The 26,158-nt window shown below is 36.8% G+C and overlaps 1 protein-coding gene across 1 annotated transcript in view; it reads right to left on the bottom strand.

Annotated features, from left to right (window-relative positions):
• Positions 1-26,158, bottom strand: part of ABCA10 (ATP binding cassette subfamily A member 10) — a 57,130-nt gene that overhangs the window by 5,926 nt on the left and 25,046 nt on the right. Inside the window, 11 exon segments of the mRNA XM_050765019.1 lie at positions 3,562-3,702; positions 3,882-4,001; positions 4,820-4,914; positions 4,986-5,061; positions 5,346-5,524; positions 10,218-10,309; positions 11,328-11,445; positions 12,113-12,233; positions 13,164-13,255; positions 20,673-20,759; positions 21,576-21,695. Coding sequence (XP_050620976.1) covers positions 3,562-3,702; positions 3,882-4,001; positions 4,820-4,914; positions 4,986-5,061; positions 5,346-5,524; positions 10,218-10,309; positions 11,328-11,445; positions 12,113-12,233; positions 13,164-13,255; positions 20,673-20,759; positions 21,576-21,695 — 1,241 coding nt within the window.

The following is a 26,158-nucleotide window of genomic DNA, read 5'->3' as shown; positions in this document are numbered from 1 at the left end:
TGCGAATGTTGAACCAGCCTTGCATCCCAGGGATGAAGCCCACTTGATCATGGTGGATAAGCTTTTTGATGTGTTGCTGAATCCGGTTTGCCAGTATTTTATTGAGGATTTTTGCATCGATGTTCATCAGGGATATTGGTCTAAAATTCTCTTTTTTTGTTGTGTCTCTGCCAGGCTTTGGTATCAGGATGATGTTGGCCTCATAAAATGAGTTAGGGAGGATTCCCTCTTTTTCTATTGATTGGAATAGTTTCAGAAGGAATGGTACCAACTCCTCCTTGTACCTCTGGTAGAATTCAGCTGTGAATCCATCTGGTCCTGGACTTTTTTTGGTTGGTAGGCTATTAATTATTGCCTCAATTTCAGAGCCTGCTATTGGTCTATTCAGGGATTCAACTTCTTCCTGGTTTAGTCTTGGAAGAGTGTAAGTGTCCAGGAAATTATCCATTTCTTCTAGATTTTCCAGTTTATTTGCGTAGAGGTGTTTATAGTATTCTCTGATGGTAGTTTTTATTTCTGTGGGGTCGGTGGTGATATCCCCTTTATCATTTTTAATTGTGTCGATTTGATTCTTCTCTCTTTTCTTCTTTATTAGTCTTGCTAGTGGTCTGTCAATTTTGTTGATCTTTTCAAAAAACCAACTCCTGGATTCATTGATTTTTTGGAGAGTTTTTTGTGTCTCTATCTCCTTCAGTTCTGCTCTGATCTTAGTTATTTCTAGCCTTCTGCTAGCTTTCGAATGTGTTTGCTCTTGCTTCTCTAGTTCTTTTAATTGTGATGTTAGAGTGTCAATTTTAGATCTTTCCTGCTTTCTCTTGTGGGCATTTAGTGCTATAAATTTCCCTCTACACACTGCTTTAAATGTGTCCCAGAGATTCTGGTATGTTGTATCTTTGTTCTCATTGGTTTCAAAGAACATCTTTATTTCTGCCTTCATTTCGTGATGTACCCAGTAGTCATTCAGGAGCAGGTTGTTCAGTTTCCATGTAGTTGAGCGGTTTTGATTGAGTTTCTTAGTCCTGAGTTCTAGTTTGATTGCACTGTGGTCTGAGAGACAGTTTGTTATAATTTCTGTTCTTGTACATTTGCTGAGGAGTGCTTTACTTCCAATTACGTGGTCGATTTTGGAGTAAGTACGATGTGGTGCTGAGAAGAATGTATATTCTGTTGATTTGGGGTGGAGAGTTCTATAGATGTCTATTAGGTCTGCTTGCTGCAGAGATGAGTTCAATTCCTGGATATCCTTGTTAACTTTCTGTCTCGTTGATCTGTCTAATGTTGACAGTGGAGTGTTGAAGTCTCCCATTATTATTGTATGGGAGTCTAAGTCTCTTTGTAAGTCTCTAAGGACTTGCTTTATGAATCTGGGTGCTCCTGTATTGGGTGCATATATATTTAGGATAGTTAGCTCTTCCTGTTGAATTGATCCCTTTACCATTATGTAATGGCCTTCTTTGTCTCTTTTGATCTTTGATGGTTTAAAGTCTGTTTTATCAGAGACTAGTATTGCAACCCCTGCTTTTTTTTGTTCTCCATTTGCTTGGTAAATCTTCCTCCATCCCTTTATTTTGAGCCTATGTATGTCTCTGCGTGTGAGATGGGTCTCCTGAATACAGCAGACTGATGGGTCTTGACTCTTTATCCAGTTTGCCAGTCTGTGTCTTTTAATTGGAGCATTTAGTCCATTTACATTTAAGGTTAAGATTGTTATGTGTGAACTTGATCCTGCCATTATGATATTAACTGGTTATTTTGCTTGTTAGTTGATGCAGTTTCTTCCTAACCTCGATGGTCTTTACATTTTGGCATGTTTTTGCAATGGCTGGTACTGGTTGTTCCTTTCCATGTTTAGTGCTTCCTTCAGGGTCTCTTGTAAGGCAGGCCTAGTGGTGACAAAATCTCTAAGCATTTGCTTATCTGTGAAGGATTTTATTTCTCCTTCACTTATGACACTTAGTTTGGCTGGATATGAAATTCTGGGTTTAAAATTCTTTTCTTTAAGAATGTTGAATATTGGCCCCCACTCTCTTCTGGCTTGGAGAGTTTCTGCCGAGAGATCTGCTGTTAGTCTGATGGGCTTCCCTTTGTGGGTAACCCGACCTTTCTCTCTGGCTGCCCTTAAGATTTTTTCCTTCATTTCAACTTTGGTGAATCTGGCAATTATGTGTCTTGGAGTTGCTCTTCTCGAGGAGTATCTTTGTGGCGTTCTCTGTATTTCCTGGATTTGAATGTTGGCCTGCCCTACTAGGTTGGGGAAGTTCTCCTGGATGATATCCTGAAGAGTGTTTTCCAACTTGGTTCCATTTTCCCCCTCACTTTCAGGCACCCCAATCAGACGTAGATTTGGTCTTTTTACATAATCCCATACTTCTTGCAGGCTTTGTTCATTTCTTTTTCTTCTTTTTTCTTTTGGTTTCTCTTCTCGCTTCATTTCATTCATTTGATCCTCAATCGCAGATACTCTTTCTTCCAGTTGATCGAGTCGGTTACTGAAGCTTGTGCATTTGTCACGTATTTCTCGTGTCATGGTTTTCATCTCTTTCATTTCGTTTATGACCTTCTCTGCATTAATTACTCTAGCCATCAATTCTTCCACTTTTTTTTCAAGATTTTTAGTTTCTTTGCACTGGGTACGTAATTCCTCCTTTAGCTCTGAGAAATTTGATGGACTGAAGCCTTCTTCTCTCATCTCGTCAAAGTCATTCTCCGTCCAGCTTTGATCCGTTGCTGGCGATGAGCTGCGCCCCTTTGCCGGGGGAGATGTGCTCTTATTTTTTGAATTTCCAGCTTTTCTGCCCTGCTTTTTCCCCATCTTCGTGGTTTTATCTGCCTCTGGTCTTTGATGATGGTGATGTACTGATGGGGTTTTGGTGTAGGTGTCCTTCCTGTTTGATAGTTTTCCTTCTAACAGTCAGGACCCTCAGCTGTAGGTCTGTTGGAGATTGCTTGAGGTCCACTCCAGACCCTGTTTGCCTGGGTATCAGCAGCAGAGGCTCAGTTGAAAATGCAGAAATCACCGGTCTTCTGTGTTGCTCACGCTGGGAGTTGGAGACTGGAGCTGTTCCTATTCGGCCATCTTCCACATACAACTTTAAAAGAAACATTGGGAGGATCAACTGATTTATAACTGAATAATATAGGATAGAGTCAATCCTTCTCAAGCATGGAAGTCTGTGTTATGGAACTTTCGATGTGATTTATATTCAGCAAAATCCTGTAGGTGAAAGCATTGTTTTCATTGTTTATTTTTTAAAAATCATTTAAAAGTTGATAGTTTAATTTGTCTGAACTTTGTTCTTAATCTCCAAGCCATTCCACCATTTACACACATACATATGAATGCACACACACACACAACATTCACTTTTTCTGAGGTCTACAACACTCACTAAAAATAACTGTTTAGTTTTTGTAATGCATCCTAGCAATCCTCAAACAGCTCGTTATGTAATGAATAAGTCCACTCTGCCTTTCTCTTCCTGTTTAGACTAGCACAAAACTAATTGATGCTAATACTGGAAAACACTCATACTTGTCACTCAAACCAAAAACATCTTTTACCTTTCCTGCCGAGCAGCCTGTGGGAAAAGCTTCAAAATCTCTGTGTGGAGAGCTTTCACCTGAGTAGGTTCTTTCATTTTTATTTCTAGCAAATAATCTTTACCAAACTTGTTTTTCAGATGTTGAATGGAACCAATACACCTAGTTCAGGGGAAATAAAGAAAAAATACTTGTCTCTTAATTTATTCCTTGGTTCTCACTGTAGAGGAAGGTGTTTAATTATAGGTTAGGGAGCTGTAGAGCATCAGCTGTTCATAGCAAACTGAAACTCTCTCTATAAGAACATGTTAGTCTCATGCTGGCTCAGGACAGGCACCCACCTTAGCGTTCCTGAAACCATGATGGCCACACGGTCACACACAGCCTCAGCCTCCGACATGTAATGGGTGGTCAAGAGGGCGCCCCTCTCCTTGTTTTTAACGGTAGCCTGAAGTATCTGCCTAAAGATAAAGTAAGGGATTGTTTACATTTAGAAAGTAATTTGGGAAAATAGATAAATAGAAAAAAGCAGGAAATCTAAAGAGAAGATGTTATGTTTGGATGCAAGAAGCCTGTGCAAAATGGTGAAACCCCATCTCCACAAAAAATTTAAAAATAAGCCAGGCATGGTGGCACATGCCTGTGGTCCCAGCTACTTGAGAGGCTGCGATGAGTGGATCGCTTAAGCCCAGAAGGTTGAGGCTGCAGTGAGCTGTGATCACACCACTGCATTCCAGCCTGGGAGATGGAGCAAGACTCTGTGTCAAGTAATACAATAAAATAACAAATAAATAAATAAATAGATAAATAAGGCTACGAGAGAAAATCCTTGCCATAGAGAAAAAGAACAAAAATTGTGCTACATTACCTAATGATAGTACCATATTAATAGGCTTCATAAAAAGAAGAGTATTGGTAAAATAATGCACTATTGGAGAAGAAAAGTAGAAAAGTTGGAGTAAAAAATAGAGAAACATCACACTATGTGACTTTCAATAATTGAAAAATGAAATGGAAAAATAAAAAGACAGGGGGAAGAGGAAGAAGAGAAGAAAAATCCAAACAAACATAATCAAGAGTCTATTTGGGTCTTAAAATATCTATTTTTTCCTTCCTGGAGGAATTTTGAATGCTGTATTAGGTTTCACTGAATTACAAAATAGAAGATGTGCCTGTCAAAGGTTAATGGAGCAAAATGTAACAAAGAAACATACAAAAAATAAAATAAAAACCTAGATGTATTCTATTGACTCTGACACTTAATATTCGCTCTCCTTACCACATTTGCTGCTGCCCCTCGGGGTCCATCCCAGTAAACGGCTCGTCTAGAAGCACCACTGATGGGTTCCCCAGGATGCTCAGCACAAAGCACAGCTGCAATGGGAGGAACAGCCCATGGGCACCCAGCCAAGGGTGCACAGAGCAACCCCGAGCCTGGCCCATACCTTTCTCTTTATTCCCTCTGATAGAGTTTTCACGGGAACCTTAAGTTGCTCCTGGAGCTTGAGAGCTTCCACCAATCTGACAAAAAACAGTGTGATTATACATGAAGTATATGGCAAATGGACCTATCCAAAACAACTATAGGAAACTCTAAGCACTGTTATTCTAGATAGTAAATTTAAGCTTCCTTAACATTTTCATACATGCTAAATCTTATGATTTGGTTCTTATGCAGGTAGTTCGATCATTTTATTTGCATGAAAATTTAAAGACACTGTTTATAATTTCCTTTTTATATACAATGAAGAAATGACGTATTTTTCCCTTCCTCCAGCTACAGATTGTGAGACTTCTCTCTGTACCGTGAAATACTAAGAGCAGCATCTTCTTTGCCCAGTCCTTTCACGGCTGCATACAACTCCAGGTGCTCTTTCATTGTAAGCTTGGGCCACAGTGAGTTCTCCTGAGGGCAGTACCCCAAGAACTTGAGACTGTTGTCATGCTGTTGCCTTACCGATGTTCTGCTGTCTTGTAACACCACCTACAGAAGACAATGAATGTCAGATCCACCTTTGGTTTTTGCTCCAATCCCCTTTCTACTAAAGGAGATAGAAGTGGCCATTAACAGGATCAAGTTCACACATAACAATCTTAACCTTAAATGTAAATGGACTAAATGCTCCAATTAAAAGACACAGACTGGCAAACTGGATAAAGAGTCAAGACCCATCAGTCTGCTGTATTCAGGAGACCCATCTCACACGCAGAGACATACATAGGCTCAAAATAAAGGGATGGAGGAAGATTTACCAAGCAAATGGAGAACAAAAAAAAGCGGGGGTTGCAATACTAGTCTCTGATAAAACAGACTTTAAACCATCAAAGATCAAAAGAGACAAAGAAGGCCATTACATAATGGTAAAGGGATCAATTCAACAGGAAGAGCTAACTATCCTAAATATATATGCACCCAATACAGGAGCACCCAGATTCATAAAGCAAGTCCTTAGAGACTTACAAAGAGACTTAGACTCCCATACAATAATAATGGGAGACTTCAACACTCCACTGTCAACATTAGACAGATCAACGAGACAGAAAGTTAACAAGGATATCCAGGAATTGAACTCATCTCTGCAGCAAGCAGACCTAATAGACATCTATAGAACTCTCCACCCCAAATCAACAGAATATACATTCTTCTCAGCACCACATCGTACTTACTCCAAAATCGACCACGTAATTGGAAGTAAAGCACTCCTCAGCAAATGTACAAGAACAGAAATTATAACAAACTGTCTCTCAGACCACAGTGCAATCAAACTAGAACTCAGGACTAAGAAACTCAATCAAAACCGCTCAACTACATGGAAACTGAACAACCTGCTCCTGAATGACTACTGGGTACATCACGAAATGAAGGCAGAAATAAAGATGTTCTTTGAAACCAATGAGAACAAAGATACAACATACCAGAATCTCTGGGACACATTTAAAGCAGTGTGTAGAGGGAAATTTATAGCACTAAATGCCCACAAGAGAAAGCAGGAAAGATCTAAAATTGACACTCTAACATCGCAATTAAAAGAACTAGAGAAGCAAGAGCAAACACATTCGAAAGCTAGCAGAAGGCTAGAAATAACTAAGATCAGAGCAGAACTGAAGGAGATAGAGACACAAAAAACTCTCCAAAAAATCAATGAATCCAGGAGTTGGTTTTTTGAAAAGATCAACAAAATTGACAGACCACTAGCAAGACTAATAAAGAAGAAAAGAGAGAAGAATCAAATCGACGCAATTAAAAATGATAAAGGGGATATCACCACCGACCCCACAGAAATAAAAACTACCATCAGAGAATACTATAAACACCTCTACGCAAATAAACTGGAAAATCTAGAAGAAATGGATAATTTCCTGGACACTTACACTCTTCCAAGACTAAACCAGGAAGAAGTTGAATCCCTGAATAGACCAATAGCAGGCTCTGAAATTGAGGCAATAATTAATAGCCTACCAACCAAAAAAAGTCCAGGACCAGATGGATTCACAGCTGAATTCTACCAGAGGTACAAGGAGGAGTTGGTACCATTCCTTCTGAAACTATTCCAATCAATAGAAAAAGAGGGAATCCTCCCTAACTCATTTTATGAGGCCAACATCATCCTGATACCAAAGCCTGGCAGAGACACAACAAAAAAAGAGAATTTTAGACCAATATCCCTGATGAACATCGATGCAAAAATCCTCAATAAAATACTGGCAAACCGGATTCAGCAACACATCAAAAAGCTTATCCACCATGATCAAGTGGGCTTCATCCCTGGGATGCAAGGCTGGTTCAACATTCGCAAATCAATAAACATAATCCAGCATATAAACAGAACCAAAGACAAGAACCACATGATTATCTCAATAGATGCAGAAAAGGCTTTTGACAAAATTCAACAGCCCTTCATGCTAAAAACGCTCAATAAATTCGGTATTGATGGAACGTACCTCAAAATAATAAGAGCTATTTATGACAAACCCACAGCCAATATCATACTGAATGGGCAAAAACTGGAAAAATTCCCTTTGAAAACTGGCACAAGACAGGGATGCCCTCTCTCACCACTCCTATTCAACATAGTGTTGGAAGTTCTGGCTAGGGCAATTAGGCAAGAGAAAGAAATCAAGGGTATTCAGTTAGGAAAAGAAGAAGTCAAATTGTCCCTGTTTGCAGATGACATGATTGTATATTTAGAAAACCCCATTGTCTCAGCCCAAAATCTCCTTAAGCTGATAAGCAACTTCAGCAAAGTCTCAGGATACAAAATTAATTTGCAAAAATCACAAGCATTCCTATACACCAGTAACAGACAAACAGAGAGCCAAATCAGGAATGAACTTCCATTCACAATTGCTTCAAAGAGAATAAAATACCTAGGAATCCAACTTACAAGGGATGTAAAGGACCTCTTCAAGGAGAACTACAAACCACTGCTCAGTGAAATAAAAGAGGACACAAACAAATGGAAGAACATACCATGCTCATGGATAGGAAGAATCAATATCATGAAAATGGCCATACTGCCCAAGGTAATTTATAGATTCAATGCCATCCCCATCAAGCTACCAATGAGTTTCTTCACAGAATTGGAAAAAAACTGCTTTAAAGTTCATATGGAACCAAAAAAGAGCCCGCATCTCCAAGACAATCCTAAGTCAAAAGAACAAAGCTGGAGGCATCACGCTACCTGACTTCAAACTATACTACAAGGCTACAGTAACCAAAACAGCATGGTACTGGTACCAAAACAGAGATATAGACCAATGGAACAGAACAGAGTCCTCAGAAATAATACCACACATCTACAGCCATCTGATCTTTGACAAACCTGAGAGAAACAAGAAATGGGGAAAGGATTCCCTATTTAATAAATGGTGCTGGGAAAATTGGCTAGCCATAAGTAGAAAGCTGAAACTGGATCCTTTCCTTACTCCTTATACGAAAATTAATTCAAGATGGATTAGAGACTTAAATGTTAGACTTAATACCATAAAAATCCTAGAGGAAAACCTAGGTATTACCATTCAGGACATAGGCATGGGCAAAGACTTCATGTCTAAAACACCAAAAGCAATGGTAGCAAAAGCCAAAATTGACAAATGGGATCTCATTAAATTAAAGAGCTTCTGCACAGCAAAAGAAACTACCATCAGAGTGAACAGGCAACCTACAGAATGGGAGAAAATTTTTGCAATCTACTCATCTGACAAAGGGCTAATATCCAGAACCTACAAAGAACTCAAACAAATTTACAAGAAAAAAACAAACAACCCCATCAAAAAGTGGGCAAAGGATATGAACAGACATTTCTCAAAAGAAGACATTCATACAGCCAACAGACACATGAAAAAATGCTCATCATCACTGGCCATCAGAGAAATGCAAATCAAAACCACAATGAGATACCATCTCACACCAGTTAGAATGGCGATCATTAAAAAGTCAGGAAACAACAGGTGCTGGAGAGGATGTGGAGAAATAGGAACACTTTTAAACTGTTGGTGGGATTGTAAACTAGTTCAACCATTATGGAAAACAGTATGGCAATTCCTCAAGGATCTAGAACTAGATGTACCATATGACCCAGCCATCCCATTACTGGGTACATACCCAAAGGATTATAAATTATGCTGCTATAAAGACACATGCACACGTATGTTTATTGCAGCACTATTCACAATAGCAAAGACTTGGAATCAACCCAAATGTCCATCAGTGACAGATTGGATTAAGAAAATGTGGCACATATACACCATGGAATACTATGCAGCCATCAAAAAGGATGAGTTTGCGTCCTTTGTAGGGACATGGATGCAGCTGGAAACCATCATTCTTAGCAAACTATCACAAGAACAGAAAACCAAACACCGCATGTTCTCACTCATAGGTGGGAACTGAACAATGAGATCACTTGGACTCAGGAAGGGGAACATCACACACAGGGGCCTATCATGGGGGGGGGGGAGGGGGGAGGGATTGCATTGGGAGTTATACCTGATGTAAATGATGAGTTGTTGGGTGCAGCACACCAACATGGCACAAGTATACTTATGTAACAAACCTGCACGTTATGCACATGTACCCTACAACTTAAAGTATAATAATAATAAATAAATTTTAAAAAATAAATAAATAAATAAATGGAATCATATAGTAAAAAAAAAAAAAAAAAAAAAAAAAAAGTGGCCATTAAGCTACAATATTTTTTTGTTTTTGTTTTTGTTTTTTTGTTTTTTTTTTTTGTTTTTTTTTTTTTTTTGAGACTGAGTCTGGCTCTGTCGCCCAGGCTGGAGTGCGGTGGCCGGATCTCAGCTCACTGCAAGCTCCGCCTCCCGGGTTCACGCCATTCTCCTGCCTCAGCCTCCCGAGTAGCTGGGACCACAGGCGCCCGCCACTTCGCCCGGCTAGTTTTTTGTATTTTTTAGTAGAGACGGAGTTTCACCGTGTTAGCCAGGATGGTCTCGATCTCCTGACCTCGTGATCCACCCGTCTCGGCCTCCCAAAGTGCTGGGATTACAGGCTTGAGCCACCGCGCCCGGCCGCTACAATATTTTTTGAATACGCAAGAGAAATTTTATAAATTATTTCATCTATTTTTTTAAAAGATATTTGATTTACTGATAGGAATAATAGAAGGATGTCATCAATATTTAAAATAAAATTTCCTTCACATATCACATACCACTCCTGCACATGGCTTTGTGTATCCAGTTATCATTTTGATGGAAGTACTTTTACCAGCTCCATTGTGTCCTAGTAATCCCAAAACTTCACCTGGAAGAAAGAGTCACCAACAATATTTGAATTTTCTCTTCTTTTTTATTTTTTAAAGGGTTTTTTTTTTTTTTTTTTTTAAGACAAAGTCTGGCTCTGTCGCCCAGGCTGGGAGCGCAGTGGCGCAATCTCGGCTCACTGCAACCTCCGCCTCCCGGGTTCACACCATTCTCCTGCCTCAGCCTCTCGAATAGCTGTGATCCAGTAGTCCGCCACCACACCCGGCTAATTTTTTGTATTTTTAGTAGAAAGGGGGTTTCACCGTCTTAGCCAGGATGGTCTCGATCTCCTGATCTTGTGATCCACCCGCCTCGGCCTCCCAAAGTGCAGGGATTACAGGCGTGAGCCACCGCGTCCGGCCAGTATTTGAATTTTCAAGGTTGACTAATCCAGAATTGCTTGGTTGGTTCCAAAACATTTTGAAACAAAAGGCCTTTTTTTTTTCAGAGACAGAGTCTTGCTCTTTCGCCTAGGCTGGAGTGCAGTGGTATAATCATTGCCTGCTGCACCCTCGATCTCCTGGGCTCAAGAGATCTTCCTGCATCAATCTCCCAGCTGGCTAGAACTACATGCATGCACCACCACACCCAGTTAATTTTAAAATTTTTTGTAGAGATGGAGTCTCACTATGTTACCCAGGCTGGTCTCGAAATCTTGGCCTCAAGCCTCCCGTCTCAGCCTCCCAAAGCACTGGGATTAGAGGCACAAGCCACCATGGCCACCCCAAAATAACATTTCTGAAACAAAAGCTTAGATAGCACCTTGAAAAATCTCCTGTATTACAACATTAATACAGAGAATTGGGGTCTTCTTTATCCGAGATTGGGTTTCTTGCCATTTGAATTGGGATATGATTTTGAAGTAGAAGACTTATCTGCTGACATGTGAACTTTTATAATTACACATTAACCAGGATATATGAACAGCCTCAAAGAATTAAAAAGTTGTCCCCTTCATAGTCTTAAATCTAGAGAATAAGAAACATTATAATAATAATAAAAGAAGCAATTATTCAAACCTTTTTTAACACAAAAGGAAACATTTCTGATGGCTATTTTCTTCTTTCTTGTTGAAAAGCAACTTTTCTTTGTGTCATAATATTCCTTGTGTAAACAGCTTGCAGTTATGACTGGCTCCTGAAAAACATGACAAAGCATGATTTCCCTGTTAAATTTCAGATACTTTATGAATTAATGTTTTATTTTCCATTCCCTAGTCTATAAACCGAACTAAATTTTATGTCAGGCTGAAGAGCTTTAGCCTTTTTCAAATAAAATGCCCAAATGTATGTTCATAAATAAGGGCTACTTAATCAACTACTAATAAAATTAATTCCTAATCAAATACATTCCCTTTGCATTATGCTAGCATCTATCCTTGCTCTTTCCACTAATTTCATTCCTACTTTATTCTTTATTGATTTCCATGCATTGTAAATTCATTTGTTCTTGTTCATATGCTATTCAGTTATTAATATTACAAGTAAACTATAATACAAAATGAAATTGCAATTCTTGAGAAACGTGCGATTTTGTTAAAATTGATTTAAAAAATCAGAGAACTTGTTGATTACACTGATGAATGAGGAGCTGGAAGATTAAGACTCACAGAAAACTGAAGAAGAAAAAATTAAAAGAATGAGAACAGGGTAGTTACTTTTAAAGAGAATAATTTGAATATAAGCTATAAATAGAAATATTAAAGAAACAAAAGCAGCTTTTCAAAATAAAAACCAACACCTCATCCATTCTACAGCACAAACTATCTGAGCATTTTATTAAGGGTCTAATCACTGTTGTCCACCTCCGTCAAGTTTGGAGTAGTGAGTGTATTTGCTGCTTAGACTCTTTCAGCTTGAACATCTTCATCTTCTTCTTCGGGCTCTTCTGGATTGGGAAGAGTTTCTCTACTCCGTGGAGAGATTCTACAGAAGAAACAAAATAACATAGAAATGCAATTTTGGCTTACAACAACTATTAATAAAATGTAAACGCCTATAATTAAACTATTATCCTTTTTAAAAAAGATTATCACATGATTAATTTATTACCTACAAGATTCTTCTTGGCAGTAATAACACCTCCAGTAGCCAAGTCTCTTGAAATCTTCTTTGACTATTTCTTCTCTTTAAAACATTGTATCCTATCTGTCAAATGGCTCTGTCCCTTCACTTCGTTCTTTTAAGTCACTCAAATGTAGACATACGAGTCTTTTAGTCTGTCACCAGCCAGATCATGACCACTTTCCTCATAAAAGATCGTTCTAATTGGTTTTATATGGAACCAGTTTTTACTGTACCTTCTCCTTAGGGACCCATAAAGGCTATAACCAGGAGAAAAGCAAGCTTTGATGCTTAAACACTACTGACAGAGATGTACAGGACAAAAACTCATCTTGCCTAAAATCAGAATCTAGAATCTATGACTTAGAAACTAAATATCCCTGCATCCAATCTAATTGTTTTCTTTTTCTGAAAATAGCACTGTACAACGTGCTTAGCCAAGTGTTGGGTAGTAAATCCATTTCAATAAACTGATGTTAAATGTACTGCAATAAAGACTAAATATTTAAGATCACGACAGGAGGATTATTTGAGGCCAGGGATTTGAGACCAATCTGAGCAATATAGCAAGATCCTGTTTCTACTTTCAAAAATAAAAACAAATAAAATTATAAATTTAAAAAGATTAAATATTTAAATTACATTCAGATCTCAATTAGTATTCTCCCAACCTGAAACCCTGTCTCTATTTTCAAAAATAAAAACAAATAAATAAACAAATAAATGAAATTACAAATTTAAAAAGACTAAACATTTAAATTACATTCAGGTTTCAATTAATATTTTCCCAACCTGAAAACTGGGTCTTTATTCATTATTTCATTTCCATACTTCATTTCCAGACATCTTATGACAAAAAGGAAAATAAGACTCTGAAGGTATGGCTAAAAGAAAAGAAAAATAATTAGAATTAGCATCACGATGGCACTCATACTCAATGGTCAATATTTGTCCATTTTTTGTCACAGAAGATTCAATCATTTTCTTATAAATTTGACAAAAAACTTGTAAAATACTTCTCATGTGGAAGAAAGGTTTATTCAAACTCACCCTCCCACTGAGAAGGAATTAAAAATTCCACATTAATTTTTTTAAAACTTTAAAAAAGTATAGAAGAGCTAATAAAATAATATGGACTTTTTAAGCCAAATCTAAGTGAATACAGGAGATAGGGTTAGCCCCAAAGCTATCTTGTCCTAGAGTTACTCTTTATCCTTGAAATACTCAAACTTCCATTTTCATGCCATGTCCAGGGGCAGAAGACAGAAGAAACTGTTGAAGCACAGAGTCTTCCCCAAGCAAGGAGTAGATAGGTCACTCTTTCTCTAATAAAGGATGGACCTCAAAGGGTTATACTTTTAGTGAGGGGTGAAAAGAACCCTCAGGATATTGCTAACATCATTGCCTTGAGTGCTCATCATGAAAAGAGAAAGTGAAGGTGGAAATACAAGCCAGCTTTTACACAGACTTGGAACCCAAATTCACATCACTGGATGGTCGAAACAAAACCTCAAGCCTAGAACGTGGTTTAACGTGGTACCAGACTGGTAGTGTACCTATGAACTTGACAAAAGCAAACAAAATGGAATAGTTATCCCAGAAACAGACTCTACATATATAGGTATCTGATATATGAACAGAAGTAGCTCTATCAATGGGAAAGGTACAGATTTTTCAATAAACAGTTGTCTCAACTGCTGGGACAACTGGACATCCTTAAAGATAGAAATAAAACAAGCCCACAGGAAAAAAAAATGAATTTTAGATGATTGAAGATACAAATGTGAAAGGGAAATACAAATATTTTAGAAAATAATATAAAATAATATCTTCTTGACCTTAGGGAGGCGGATTTCTTAAACATTACAGAATATAAAATAAAATTTATTAATTTTTAATGGTTTTATTTAAAATAAATTGATCATTCTTAACAGAGGCTCATAGGCTTTGAGAAGATTCTAGATTCATTCTTCATAAATACTAGAAACAAACAAAAGACAAAAGCTCTCAGTAATCCAGGAATTGAGGGATTTAGTGAGATAAATAGTTTATATTTTTAAAAGTTACTATAATGCTAATGGTTAAGCACTAAGAAAATTCTCAGTAAAATCAGAAACAATGTAAGGATGTCTTCTTGCAACAGTATTAGTGGATGATTTTTAGAGATTCAAGCCAATGTCATAAAGCAAGAATATATAATGCAGTATATATTTTCAAAATAAAAAGATAATTATTTCATGATAACATGGTTGTTTCACAAGAAAAGGCAAGATAAGCATCTGAAAAAAAATTGTAAATAAGAAAATTCAGTAAGGTAAACTGATATAAGATAATTGTACAAGAATTTTATATTTTTGTATAGAAACCTACCTAGAATGTGCACTGGGAAAAAAAAAATTTATGGCAAACAAATAAATACATAAATAAATGTAACTGAATATACACAAAACAGAAATAAAGTTAAAATATCAAATAAAATATTAAAGTATATAAAATAAACCTTAAATGCAGATAAACCTTTAAACATAAATATTTTCAACTCGCAAATACTGTTCTAGCAAAATAAACATTAACAATAATGTCCATAAAAGTCTACATACCAGTTTCTGGCACTTGACTGCATTCTAATTTTCATCAATAAAATTGAGTAGGAAAATAGAAAAGTTTTGAAAAATTAATCCTATTGATGATAGGACATACGTATCATTTTGAATTGAGCAAAATATATAAACCTACTATAATTAAAACAATGTATTCCTGACACTGATGTAAACAAATGGATCAATGGGGAGAATATCAACACAATCAGTCCATAAATACAAGCAAATGTAATGCTGATAAAGATGTCATTTCATGTTAGAAGACATAAAATGGAGTATTCATAAATGGCATTGAGATAACTAAATGCCCTTTTTTGGAAAAACTTAAAAAATGAAGATTAGTCTATATCTAAAAACAAAAGATAAAATATATCCAGAGGATTAAACATTTAAGAACTTTAAGAAACAGCAAAAATTATGAAACAGAAAAGGGTAACCCACATTCAGAAAAAAAAAATCAGTTAATAGAAAGTGTTTTTGAGTGTTATCAAAGATGTACAAAAGCTACTGTACATTCACTGAAGTCATATTTCAAAAATTAAAGTAAAATATAACTCAAATACAGACTTTCTATCATATAATTGATCTGAAGAACAGACAGAAAAATGATGAACTATAAATAAACAGAGCCTCAAAGATTATCAAGCATACCAAATATATGAAATAGGAGTTCCAAAAATATAGGGGAGAGAGAAAGAACAGAAAAACGTTTTTAAGAAATGATGGCCCCAAAGCTTCCAAAATTTATTTTAAAAAATATTTATATAAGCCGGGCGCGGTGGCTCACGCCTGTAATCCCAGCACTTTGGGAGGCCGAGGCGGGCGGATCACAAGGTCAGGAGATCGAGACCACGGTGAAACCCCGTCTCTACTAAAAATACAAAAAATTAGCCAGGCGCTGTGGCGGGCCCCTGTAGTCCCAGCTAGTCAGGAGGCTGAGGCAGGAGAATGGCGTGAACCCGGGAGGCGGAGCTTGCAGTGAGCCGAGATCGCGCCGCTGCACTCCAGCCTGGGGGACAGAGCAAGACTCTGCCTAAAAAAAAAAATAAAAATAAAAAATAAAAATAAAAAATTATATATACGTTCAAGGAGCTTAACACATCATAGGTAGGATAATTACAAGTTCCATATCTAGGTAAAACAGTCAGATTGCTGAAAATCAAAGGCAGAGAAAACAGGAAGGGGGAGAGGACTCATCACTCAAAGAGAAGTAACAATACAATTTATTCTCTTCAGAAACAATGGAGGCCAGGAGAAAGTGTAATGATGTATTCAAAGAGCTGAAAGAAAAAAATTTATCCAAAAATTGTATATCCAGTAAAATAATTTTTCAAAATAAAATCACCCCCAAGTTGTTCCAAATTGACTTAGTGCGGCCATCATTACATTGAAAAGGGAGACAAGAAAATAAAGAAATAAATCAGCTATACAACTTTTATTTTAAAATAGACCAATAGAATAGAATAGAGAGCCCAGAAATAAACCCTCCCATATATCCTCAAATAATCTTCAACAAGGGTGCCAAGACCACTCAATAGCAAAAAGACAATCTCTTCAACAAATAGTGCTAAGAAAACTAATGCCAATATGTAAAAGAATGAAGTGGGGGCCTTATATTATATACAAATCAAACTTGCAGAAAAAAACTCCATAAAATTTGACTAGACAGCGATTTATTCAATACGACACTAAAAACACAAACAACAAAACTAAAAATAGGCAAATGTGTTTGCATCAAACTAAAATCTTCTGTGCATCAAAGGACACAACTGACATGGTGAAAAGATAACCTACAGAATACAAGAAAACATTTTCAAATCATATATCTGATAAGGTGTTAATATTCCGAATAATTTTTTAAACTCCTACAACTCAACAACAACAAAAAATTCAAATAACCCAATTTAAAAATGGGCAAATAATGGCCAGGCACAGTGGCTCATGCCTGCAATCCCAGCACTTTGGGAGGCTGAGGCGGGTGAATCACGAAGTCAGGAGATTGAGACCATCCTGGCCAACATGGTGAAACCCCTCTCTACTAAAAACAAAACAATTAGCTGGGTGCGGTGGCGTGCACCCATAGTCCCAGCAACTCAGGAGGCTGAGGCAGGAGAATCGCTTGAACCCAGGAGATGGATGTTGCAGAGACACAAGATCATGCCACTGCACTCCAGCCTGGTGACAGAGCAAGACTCCAAAAAATAAAAAAGTTTTTTAAAAAATTTAAAAAAAGCAAATAACTTGAATAAATATTTCTCCAAAGAAGATATATAAATGGGCAACTTTAAAGGTCAATGAAATGCATATGAAAACCACAATGGTATACCTCACATCCATTAGGATGGCTACTATATAAAAAAATACGTGTTGGCAAGGATGTGGAGAAATTGGAAATCTCGTACACTGTTGGTGAGGCTGCAAAATGGGGCAATTGCTATGGAAAACAGTATGGAGATTCCTCAAAAAATACAACTAGAACTATCATATAATTCAGCACTCCCACTTCTGGGTATATATCCAAAAGAATTGAAAGTAGCATCTTGAAGAGAGATTTACACACCCACGTTCATAGCTTGGCTTTTCACAATAGCCAAGAGGTAGAAGCAATAAAAATGTTCATTGACAGAATGAATAGATTTTTAAAATTATGGTATATATATACAATTCAATATTATTCAACCTTAAGAAGGAGTGAAATCTTGTCATACATCTCAACATGGATAAACCTTGAGAACGTTATGCAGAGTGAAATAAGCTAGCCACAAAAAAGACAGATACTTTATGATTTCATGTATATAAGATATATAAAGTAGTAAAATTCATAGAAACAGAAAGTAGAATGGTGATTACTGGTTTGGGCAAAGGGGAAAAGGGAAATTGTTTAATGGCTATAGAGTTTCAGATTTACAAGATTAAAAATTCTGGAGATTCTTTTCACAACAATGTGAATATGCTTAAAAACCTGAACTATACGTTTAAAAATCATAAGGATGGTAAATTTTATGTTACTTTTTTTACTATAATTTGAAAAGCTGGAAAAACTTATATGTAAAAAATAACTGCAGTTGTTTTTTTCCACCACAGGTCACTGACTAAAAGCAAATAGGTAAGTAGCCATGAAGTAAAATGTGGTGGGATGTGACGAAAGCCGCTTCTAGGCCCGGCCCTTAAAACGGGGGACTTCAAAAATATCATGAAAAATGCATATGATGAAAAATCTATGTGTGGATTTCAAACTTGGGGGGCAACAAAATAAACTTATCCTAACTTCTTATAACATGTTTGAACAGGATCTGGTTTGAGGTACTAAGAAGGGTACATTCATTTGAAAAGAGCCCTTATCAGAACATGAATTCTGCTAAAACTGAAGCAAGAACAAACATCAAATGTATGGAGAAGCTTGGAAGGAAGAATGGTCAAATCATCGATGATGTAAAGAAGTTTATGAGGGCAATGGCCCAAAGAAATTCGCAACTTACAAATGGTTAAGAGGTTTTAAGAAAGAACAAGACAATATTGAAAATAAGTCCTATAGCAGCAGACCATCTACATCAACTTGAGAGGAAAAAATTTATCTCGTTCATCTCCTAATTGAAGAGGACTGACAATTAACAGCAGAAACAATAGTCAACATCATAGACATCTCAACTGATTCAACTCACATAATTCTGACTGAAAAATTAAAGTTAATCAAACTTTCTACTCAGTGCGGGCCTAAACTGTTGTGCCCAGGTTAGCAGCAGACAAGAGCAGAGCATTCAATGGAGATTTTAAACACATGGGATCGATATTCTGAAGCATTTTTTTTTAAATAATTGTTTACAGGAAATAAAACATGGCTTTACCAGTATGATTCTGAAGACAAATCACAATCAAAACAATGGCTACCAAAAGGTGGAAGTGAGTCCAGTTAAAGCAAAAGTGAATTAGTCAAGAGCAAAGGTCATGGCAACAGTTTTTTGGATGCTTAGGGCATTTTGTTTGTTGATTTTCTGGAGGGACAGAGAATGATGACATCTGCTTATTATGAGAGTGTTTTGAGAAAGTTAGACAAATATCCAGGAAATCTTTACTAGAAGGTCCTTCTCCATCATGGCAACATTCCTGCTCATTTCTCATCAAACAAGGGCAATTCTGTGAGAGTTCCTTTGGGAAATTATTGAGGGGTATCCACCTACAGTTCTGATTTGGCTCCTTCTGAATTCTTTTTGTTTCCTAATCTTAAAATATATGTAAATGGCACCCATTTTTGTTCAGTTAGTAATGTAAAAAATACTTCAATGACAAGGTTAAATTCCTAGGATCCTCAATTTTGTAGGAATGGACTAAATGATTGGTATCATTGCTTACAAAAGTGTCCTGACTTTGATGGAGTTTATGTTGAAAAAAATTACATATATACATATATATGTATTTATATATATGTATGTATATATGTGTATGTGTATATATGTATGTGTGTGTATATATATGTCTGTATTTGAGACGGAGTCTTTCTCTCTTGCCCAGGCTGGAGTGCAATGGCATAATCTCAGCTCACTGCAACCTCCACCTCCTGGGCTCAAGCGATTCTCCTGCCTCAGCCTCCCGAGTAGCTGGAATTACAGGCACGTGCCACCACACCCAGCTAATTTTTGTATTTTTAGTAGAGATGGGGTTTCACCATGTTGCCCAGGCTGGTCTTGAACTCCTGGCCTCAGGTGATCCACCCTTCTCAGCTTCCCAAATTGCTGGGACTACAGGCGTGAGCCACCGCGCCTGGCCAAAATTTATATTTTTTTATTTTCAACTTTTAGTTCCATTTTTCCATGAGGTTTTTGGAGTCCCATCTTGTCTAATGTTCTAACCTTTTCTTCCACTGCAGAGGCAACCCTGAAGATTGAGGGGTTTCAAAAAGCATAGCCACCAAATGGAGGTGGGCAGCCAAATATACAGTAGAATTTATTTGAAAAATCCATATTAAGTCTTGAAGGTTCCAGGGTTTGTTTGCTGTGTCAGAGTTGCATACTTAAATGAACATATTCCCCAGTTGGACAATTGTATGCCTTTAGAATTCAATGGTCAATTAAAATGACTATATATGGGACATCTCTGCAGGTATTTACAAAACAGGAAAGATATACATTCATTATACAAAGACCCAGATAAAAATGTATAAAAGTTTATGAATCAAAACAAATTTAGAGGTTTCTTCCTTGATAAACTGCTGTTCTGCTATTAAAGAGGAAACAAGAGGTGTGCAAACAAGAATATGTTTCCTCCTTCTGTCTCATTTACCATAATAGACAGAAATAACATTTATATTTTGTTTCATTATCTTTCCCCACTATAAAATTTCATTTAATTTCTCTCCTTTCCTCCTCATTATTCAAATTAGTTGTTAATACATATTTACTTGATTTTGAGCCATACACCGTATGCTGCATTTCTTACATACTGCCTCAAATTGTCTTTGGATGCATATCAACAATGTCTATCACAATAATAGCAACCAAGCCTTTAAATGTTCTAGTATGTATTATATTATCTGTGACTCTATTTTAAAAATATCTTTAGTTTTTACTACCATTATATTGGAATGGAAAATATAGGAAGAGTGGGTATTTTAAGACATTTAAATTTGGCATACCTTGAATAAGATTTCACAGGCTATGAATCTTATGCAACATATATATATATTTAGGCAGAAAATGTTTCTTACTATTAAGGTTGTTAAAAGAATGGTTTTATTGACTTCATTTATTCTGCTGTCCAGACTGTCCAAGTTTCTCGTATACATCAAGGAGAACTGAAAAAAAACACACCAAGAGTTAAATGCAAGTTTCTCTATAAATATAAAACTTACACATTAAATACAACCACGTTGTAATTGTACTTGACGTTCTATGGGACAACAGTAGGTATTCCATGAATTGAGATAAGAAGAGTTGTTTTCTGATGCTAAAGTCTATTGATGACCTGACATCTTTCTTTAGTTATGACTTCCAACACTGTTTATTTTCCAATTGTATGTAACAGGGATTTCCAACTTTCTTTTTAGTGGGAGTGACAAAGTACAGAACTATGAATTAGGCAAGATTTGTCCACAGTTCCCCAAAATTCTCAGTGGTCTTTAGTTTCCGTCAGAAGTGGTTAATAGAATCATGTTTTCTTTCCTTCACTTGCAAGTCATACACTCCAAAAGCAATTTATTGATGCTAAGCAGTATGCAATCAATAAGCCCAACAAGATTTTAGACATTGATCAACATTGAAATGAAAAACTTCTATCCCCTGGCAAGATTGATTCACCACAAGAGAGCATGTTTTATAGCAATGGAAAAAGTTTTAGTCTTGTCTCAGTATCTCCTCTGGAATTCATAAACCATGGTTGGGCTTCCTGCTGCATTTCTGCATGGATTGACCCTCTTCCTGCTAGTATGAGTAGTGATCTCAGCAAATTGGACAGCTTTCAATTTTATACAGCTTTAAAATCTTATTTTTAGAATTTATCAGCATTGAATAACTTCAAAATTTTATAAATGCACCTGTTCCAACAATGGGTAAGGATTTTATTAATAGGCTACAAGGTCAAGACCAGAGACACAGTAGGTATCACTGCTTACCTGGATCAAAAACATGATATATCCCAGCAAAGTGAAGGAAGGTATGAAAATCATGCACAAAATTAAGTTGGGTGTTTCATATTGAGTTGATACCAGAATTGTGGATACACATATTAAGATCTAGAAAAAAAATCCAGAGGTATTATAATTTTCTTAGTTATATTTGATATCTTAAGATATTTCCTATGAATAACCTGTTTTCCTGGGAGATACTGCCATTTTCAACTTTCACCTCACAGATAGAAATATTCTTAGGATATCCTCTTTAGGAAGTATCAAACTTTCACTGCAACTAAAACATAGGATTACAATAAGTTCTGACATAAATGTCATAAAGATTTTGCACTACCCAGTAGGGATAAACAACAACAATAAAAGAAGGTGATATAACATTATTTATTGTGTCTATTATAATAAATCTTAATATGTTTTCAGTATAAGGATACAGTGAAGAATTAACTGATGATATGACTTGGGAACTTAAAAGGCAAAATAAACTTTGAGGTTGGTGTTTATCGTCATATCTAAGCAGTCAGAGAAATGTAGGAATTATCAGTCTTCATATCCGAGGTAGGAATATTGAACAGTTTAGAACATTCTCAGAGGTAAATTATATGGATGTCACTTTAAAGGGTAGCCCATATCCCCACTCAGACTGTTCGTAGTTTCCTAAAATGGCTCCCTGGCTCCAGTTCTTCTGCCATTCAAAATTCACACGACATTCCGAAGAGTATATACAGTTGGCGTTGAACAACATTAGTTTATTATACGTGGATTTTTTTCAATAAATATGTTAGAAATTTGGGAGCAGATTTGTGACAATTTGAAAACCTCACAGATGAACCACATGGTCTAGACATATTGAAAAAAATTAAAGAAAAGTTAAGTATATCATGAATGCATAAAATATATGTAGATATTAGTCTATTTTGTCATTTACTACTGTAACCTATAAACGAATCTATTATTAAAAGTTAAACTGTAGCAAAACACACAGAGAAACTCTTACATACCACACATGTTGCCATTAGCAATCAAGAAAAACATGAACATAAAGATGCAGAATTAAATTGTGACTGCATAAAATTAACTGTAGAACACGCTGTACTACTGTAATAATTTTGTAGTCACCTCCTGTTGCTACTGTGATGAGCTCAAGTGTTGTGAATATTCCCTTAAAATGCTGTGTGAGTCTAATCATCTCCTTACTCTCAAGCAAATGGCATATCACAGTAAAAAGTGGCCTTTCCTGGTTCTTGCAGATCTTTCACTGTGTTTAGTGCAATACCATAAACTTTGAATAATATCATAGGACCAGGCCGGGCGCGGTGGCTCACGCCTGTAATCCCAGCACTTTGGGAGGCCGAGACAGGCGGATCACGAGGTCAGGAGATCGAGACCATCCTGGCTAACACGGTGAAACCCCGTCTCTACTAAAAATACATTTTAAAAAAATGAGCCGGGCGTGGTGGTGGGTGCCTGTAGTCCCAGCTACACAGGAGGCTGAGGCAGGAGAATGGTGTGAACCCGGGAAGCGGAGCTTGCAGTGAGTGGAGATCGCGCCACTGCACTCCAGCCTGGGTGACAAAGCAAGACTCCATCTCAAAAAAAAAAATCATAGGACCTATAGGAATTGCCACTAGTGATTCTGGAAGTTCTCCCAAGAAGCAGAGAAAAAGTCATGACATTACAAGAAAAAAGGTGAATTGTTTGATATGTACCATAGATTGGGGTCTGCAGTTGCAGCTGCCTGCATTTCAAAATAAATAAATCCAGTGAAAGGACCATTGTAAAAATAAGAAAAGGATGTTTATGCATCTGCCACTGTAGCCACACAAGCAGGCCCAAAAACCTTGCACTTTTTTTGAAATACCTTTTTATCTCCTATTGATGATCCAACTTTTATACCTATAGGCTTTAATACAATTTGAGAAAAAGTGAAGTCATTATATGACAACTTAAAGTAAAGGTTAAAGATTTAAAGCTGGAGAATGTAATGCCCTCAAAGGATGCTTTGATAATTTTAGAAAGAGGTTTAACTTTAAAAATGTCAAGACAACAGAGAAAGCAGCTTCTGCCAATCGAGAGGCAGCAGACAAGCTCCCAGTTGCTATTAATAAAATCATTGAAGAGTAAGTATATTTGCCTGAATGCGTTTTTAATACAGATGGAAGTACCCTATTCTCGGGGGAAAAAATGCCACAAAGGACAGTGATTATTAGAAAAGAGAATCAAGCACCAGGATTTAAGATAGAAAAGGATAGGCTATTTGTGCAAATGCAGTTGGGTTGATGATCAGTACTGCCATTATCTATAAAGCTGCTAACACTGAAGCCTTGAAGGGAAAAGATAAACACCAACTGTTAGTCTTTTGGTTATACAACAAGAAGGTCTGGACAATGAGAACTCTTTTTCTGTATTGGTTCCATCGATGCTTTGTCCCAAAAGTCAGCAAGTACCTTGCTAATAAGGAACTGCCTTTTAAAGTTATTTTGCTATTGGTCAGCACCCTTGGTAACCCAGAACAACATGAGTTCAACACTGACAGTAACAAAGTGGTCTGCTTGCTCCCAAACACAGCATCTCTAATCCAACCTCTAGATCGGGGTCATAAGAACTTTTAAGGCTCATTACACACAGTACTGTAAGGAAAGGATTGTCAAAACTATAGAAGAGAACCCCAATAGAGAGAACATCATGAAAGTCTGGAAGGATTCCACCACTGAGGACACCATTGTTATAGAAAGAGCTGTGAAAGCCATCAAGCCTGAAACAATAAATTGCTGCTGAAGAAAATTGTGTCCAGATGTGCACGACTTCACAGGATTTACAATAGAACTAATCAAGGAAATAAAAAAGAGATTGTAAATAGGGCAAATAGGGTGGGGAGTGAAGGGTTTCAAGATCTGGATCTTGGAGAAATTCAATAACTAATAGATACCACACCAGAGAAATTAACAGAAGACAATTTGATGGAAAGGAGGGTTTCCATTGCCAGATGATGAGAAAGAAGATGTAGAAGAAGCAGTGCCAGAAAAAAGAACTGACAATCTGAAAATTAGACAATCTGAACGAAGGATTCTGATTATTCAAGGCTCATTTTGACTTATTTTCTGACATGGAATCTTCTATGATACAGGCACTGAAACTAAAGCAGTAGAAAAAGGATTGGAGCTATATGGAGATATTTTTGGAGAAATAAGAAAGCAAAAAGACAGAAATTATAATATATTTCTGTAAAGTTACACCAAGTGTGTCCGTATGTCTCTCCCACCTCCCCTTCAACCTCTTCCACCTCCTTCACTGACACCCCTAAGACAGCAAGTCCAACTCCTGCTCTACCTTCTCTTCCTCCTTGGCCTACTTAAAATGAAGACAACAAGAATGAAGACCAAGAATGATAATCCATCTCTACTTAATGAATAGTAAATACATACTTCTTATGACTTTCTTAATAATATTTTCTTTTATCTAGCTTACTTTATAGTGAGAATACAGTATATAATAAATATACAAAATGCATGTTAAGCAACTATGTTACCAGTAAGATTTCAGTCAACAATAGGCTATAAGTTTTAGAGAGTCAAAAGTTACACATGAATTTTCAATTGCATGGGGCAGGGGGTTGGTGCCTCTTACTCCGACATTGTTCAGGGGTCAAATATATTTTTATTTGAACAAGAATCATTCTCTTTTATATTCCATTGAATGTAAGTACCCTGATTGCAGAAAATTTGCTTTGTTCATGGTTATATCCCAAGCAAAGTATCTGGCACATAGGAAGATACAATCAATATGAATGAATGAATAAATATTGGGAAGGACAAAGAATAAGGAGGATTTCTATTTTTCTGTTTTTATTCACCAAATAATCAAAAAATATGCATATTAAGAGCCCAGCTTATTCAAAACATTTTGTTAAATAGTTACTGTAGTTACAGGAATAAACTTGGAGGAAGAAAAGGAAGATGACATGGTTTGACTCTGTGTCCCCACCCAAATCTCATCTTGTAGCTCCCATAATTCCCATGTGTTATGGGAGGGACCCAGGGGGAGATGACTGAGTTATGAGGGCAGGTCTTTCTTGTGCTGTTCTCATGATAGTGGATGGGACCAACAAGATCTGATGGTTTTCAAAACAGGAGTTGCCCTGCACAAGCTCTCTCTTTGCCTACTGCCATCCATGTAAAATGGACTTGCTCCTCCTTGCCTTCTGCCATGATTGTGAGGCTTCCCCAGCCACATAGAACTGTGAGTTCTCCATTAAGCCTCTTTGTAAATTGCCTGGTCTTAGGTATATGTTTATCAGCAGTGTGAAAACAGACTAATACAGAAGAGGATAATAATTCCTCATGAACATTTACTATTTATCAAATATTTTAATGAGCAGTTTACCAGCACTGTAATAGTTTATGCTCTTTTAAAATCTCAATCCTAAAACACTAAAAGTACTACTGTTATTATACATATATTCTGATGTTTAAATAACTGAAACTCAAAAGAACTGAAATAATGTGTTCAATTTCTTATAGCTATTAAGTGCCAGACCATTAAGGATTAAAACCTGGGGCTATCTGACGCTA

This window comes from Macaca thibetana, chromosome 16 (genome assembly GCF_024542745.1).
Source record: "Macaca thibetana thibetana isolate TM-01 chromosome 16, ASM2454274v1, whole genome shotgun sequence".
In the NCBI taxonomy this organism is placed as follows: Eukaryota; Metazoa; Chordata; class Mammalia; order Primates; family Cercopithecidae; genus Macaca; species Macaca thibetana.
The sequence above is the reverse complement of the archived record's forward strand: the minus strand, read 5'-3'. Positions and strand labels throughout refer to the sequence as shown.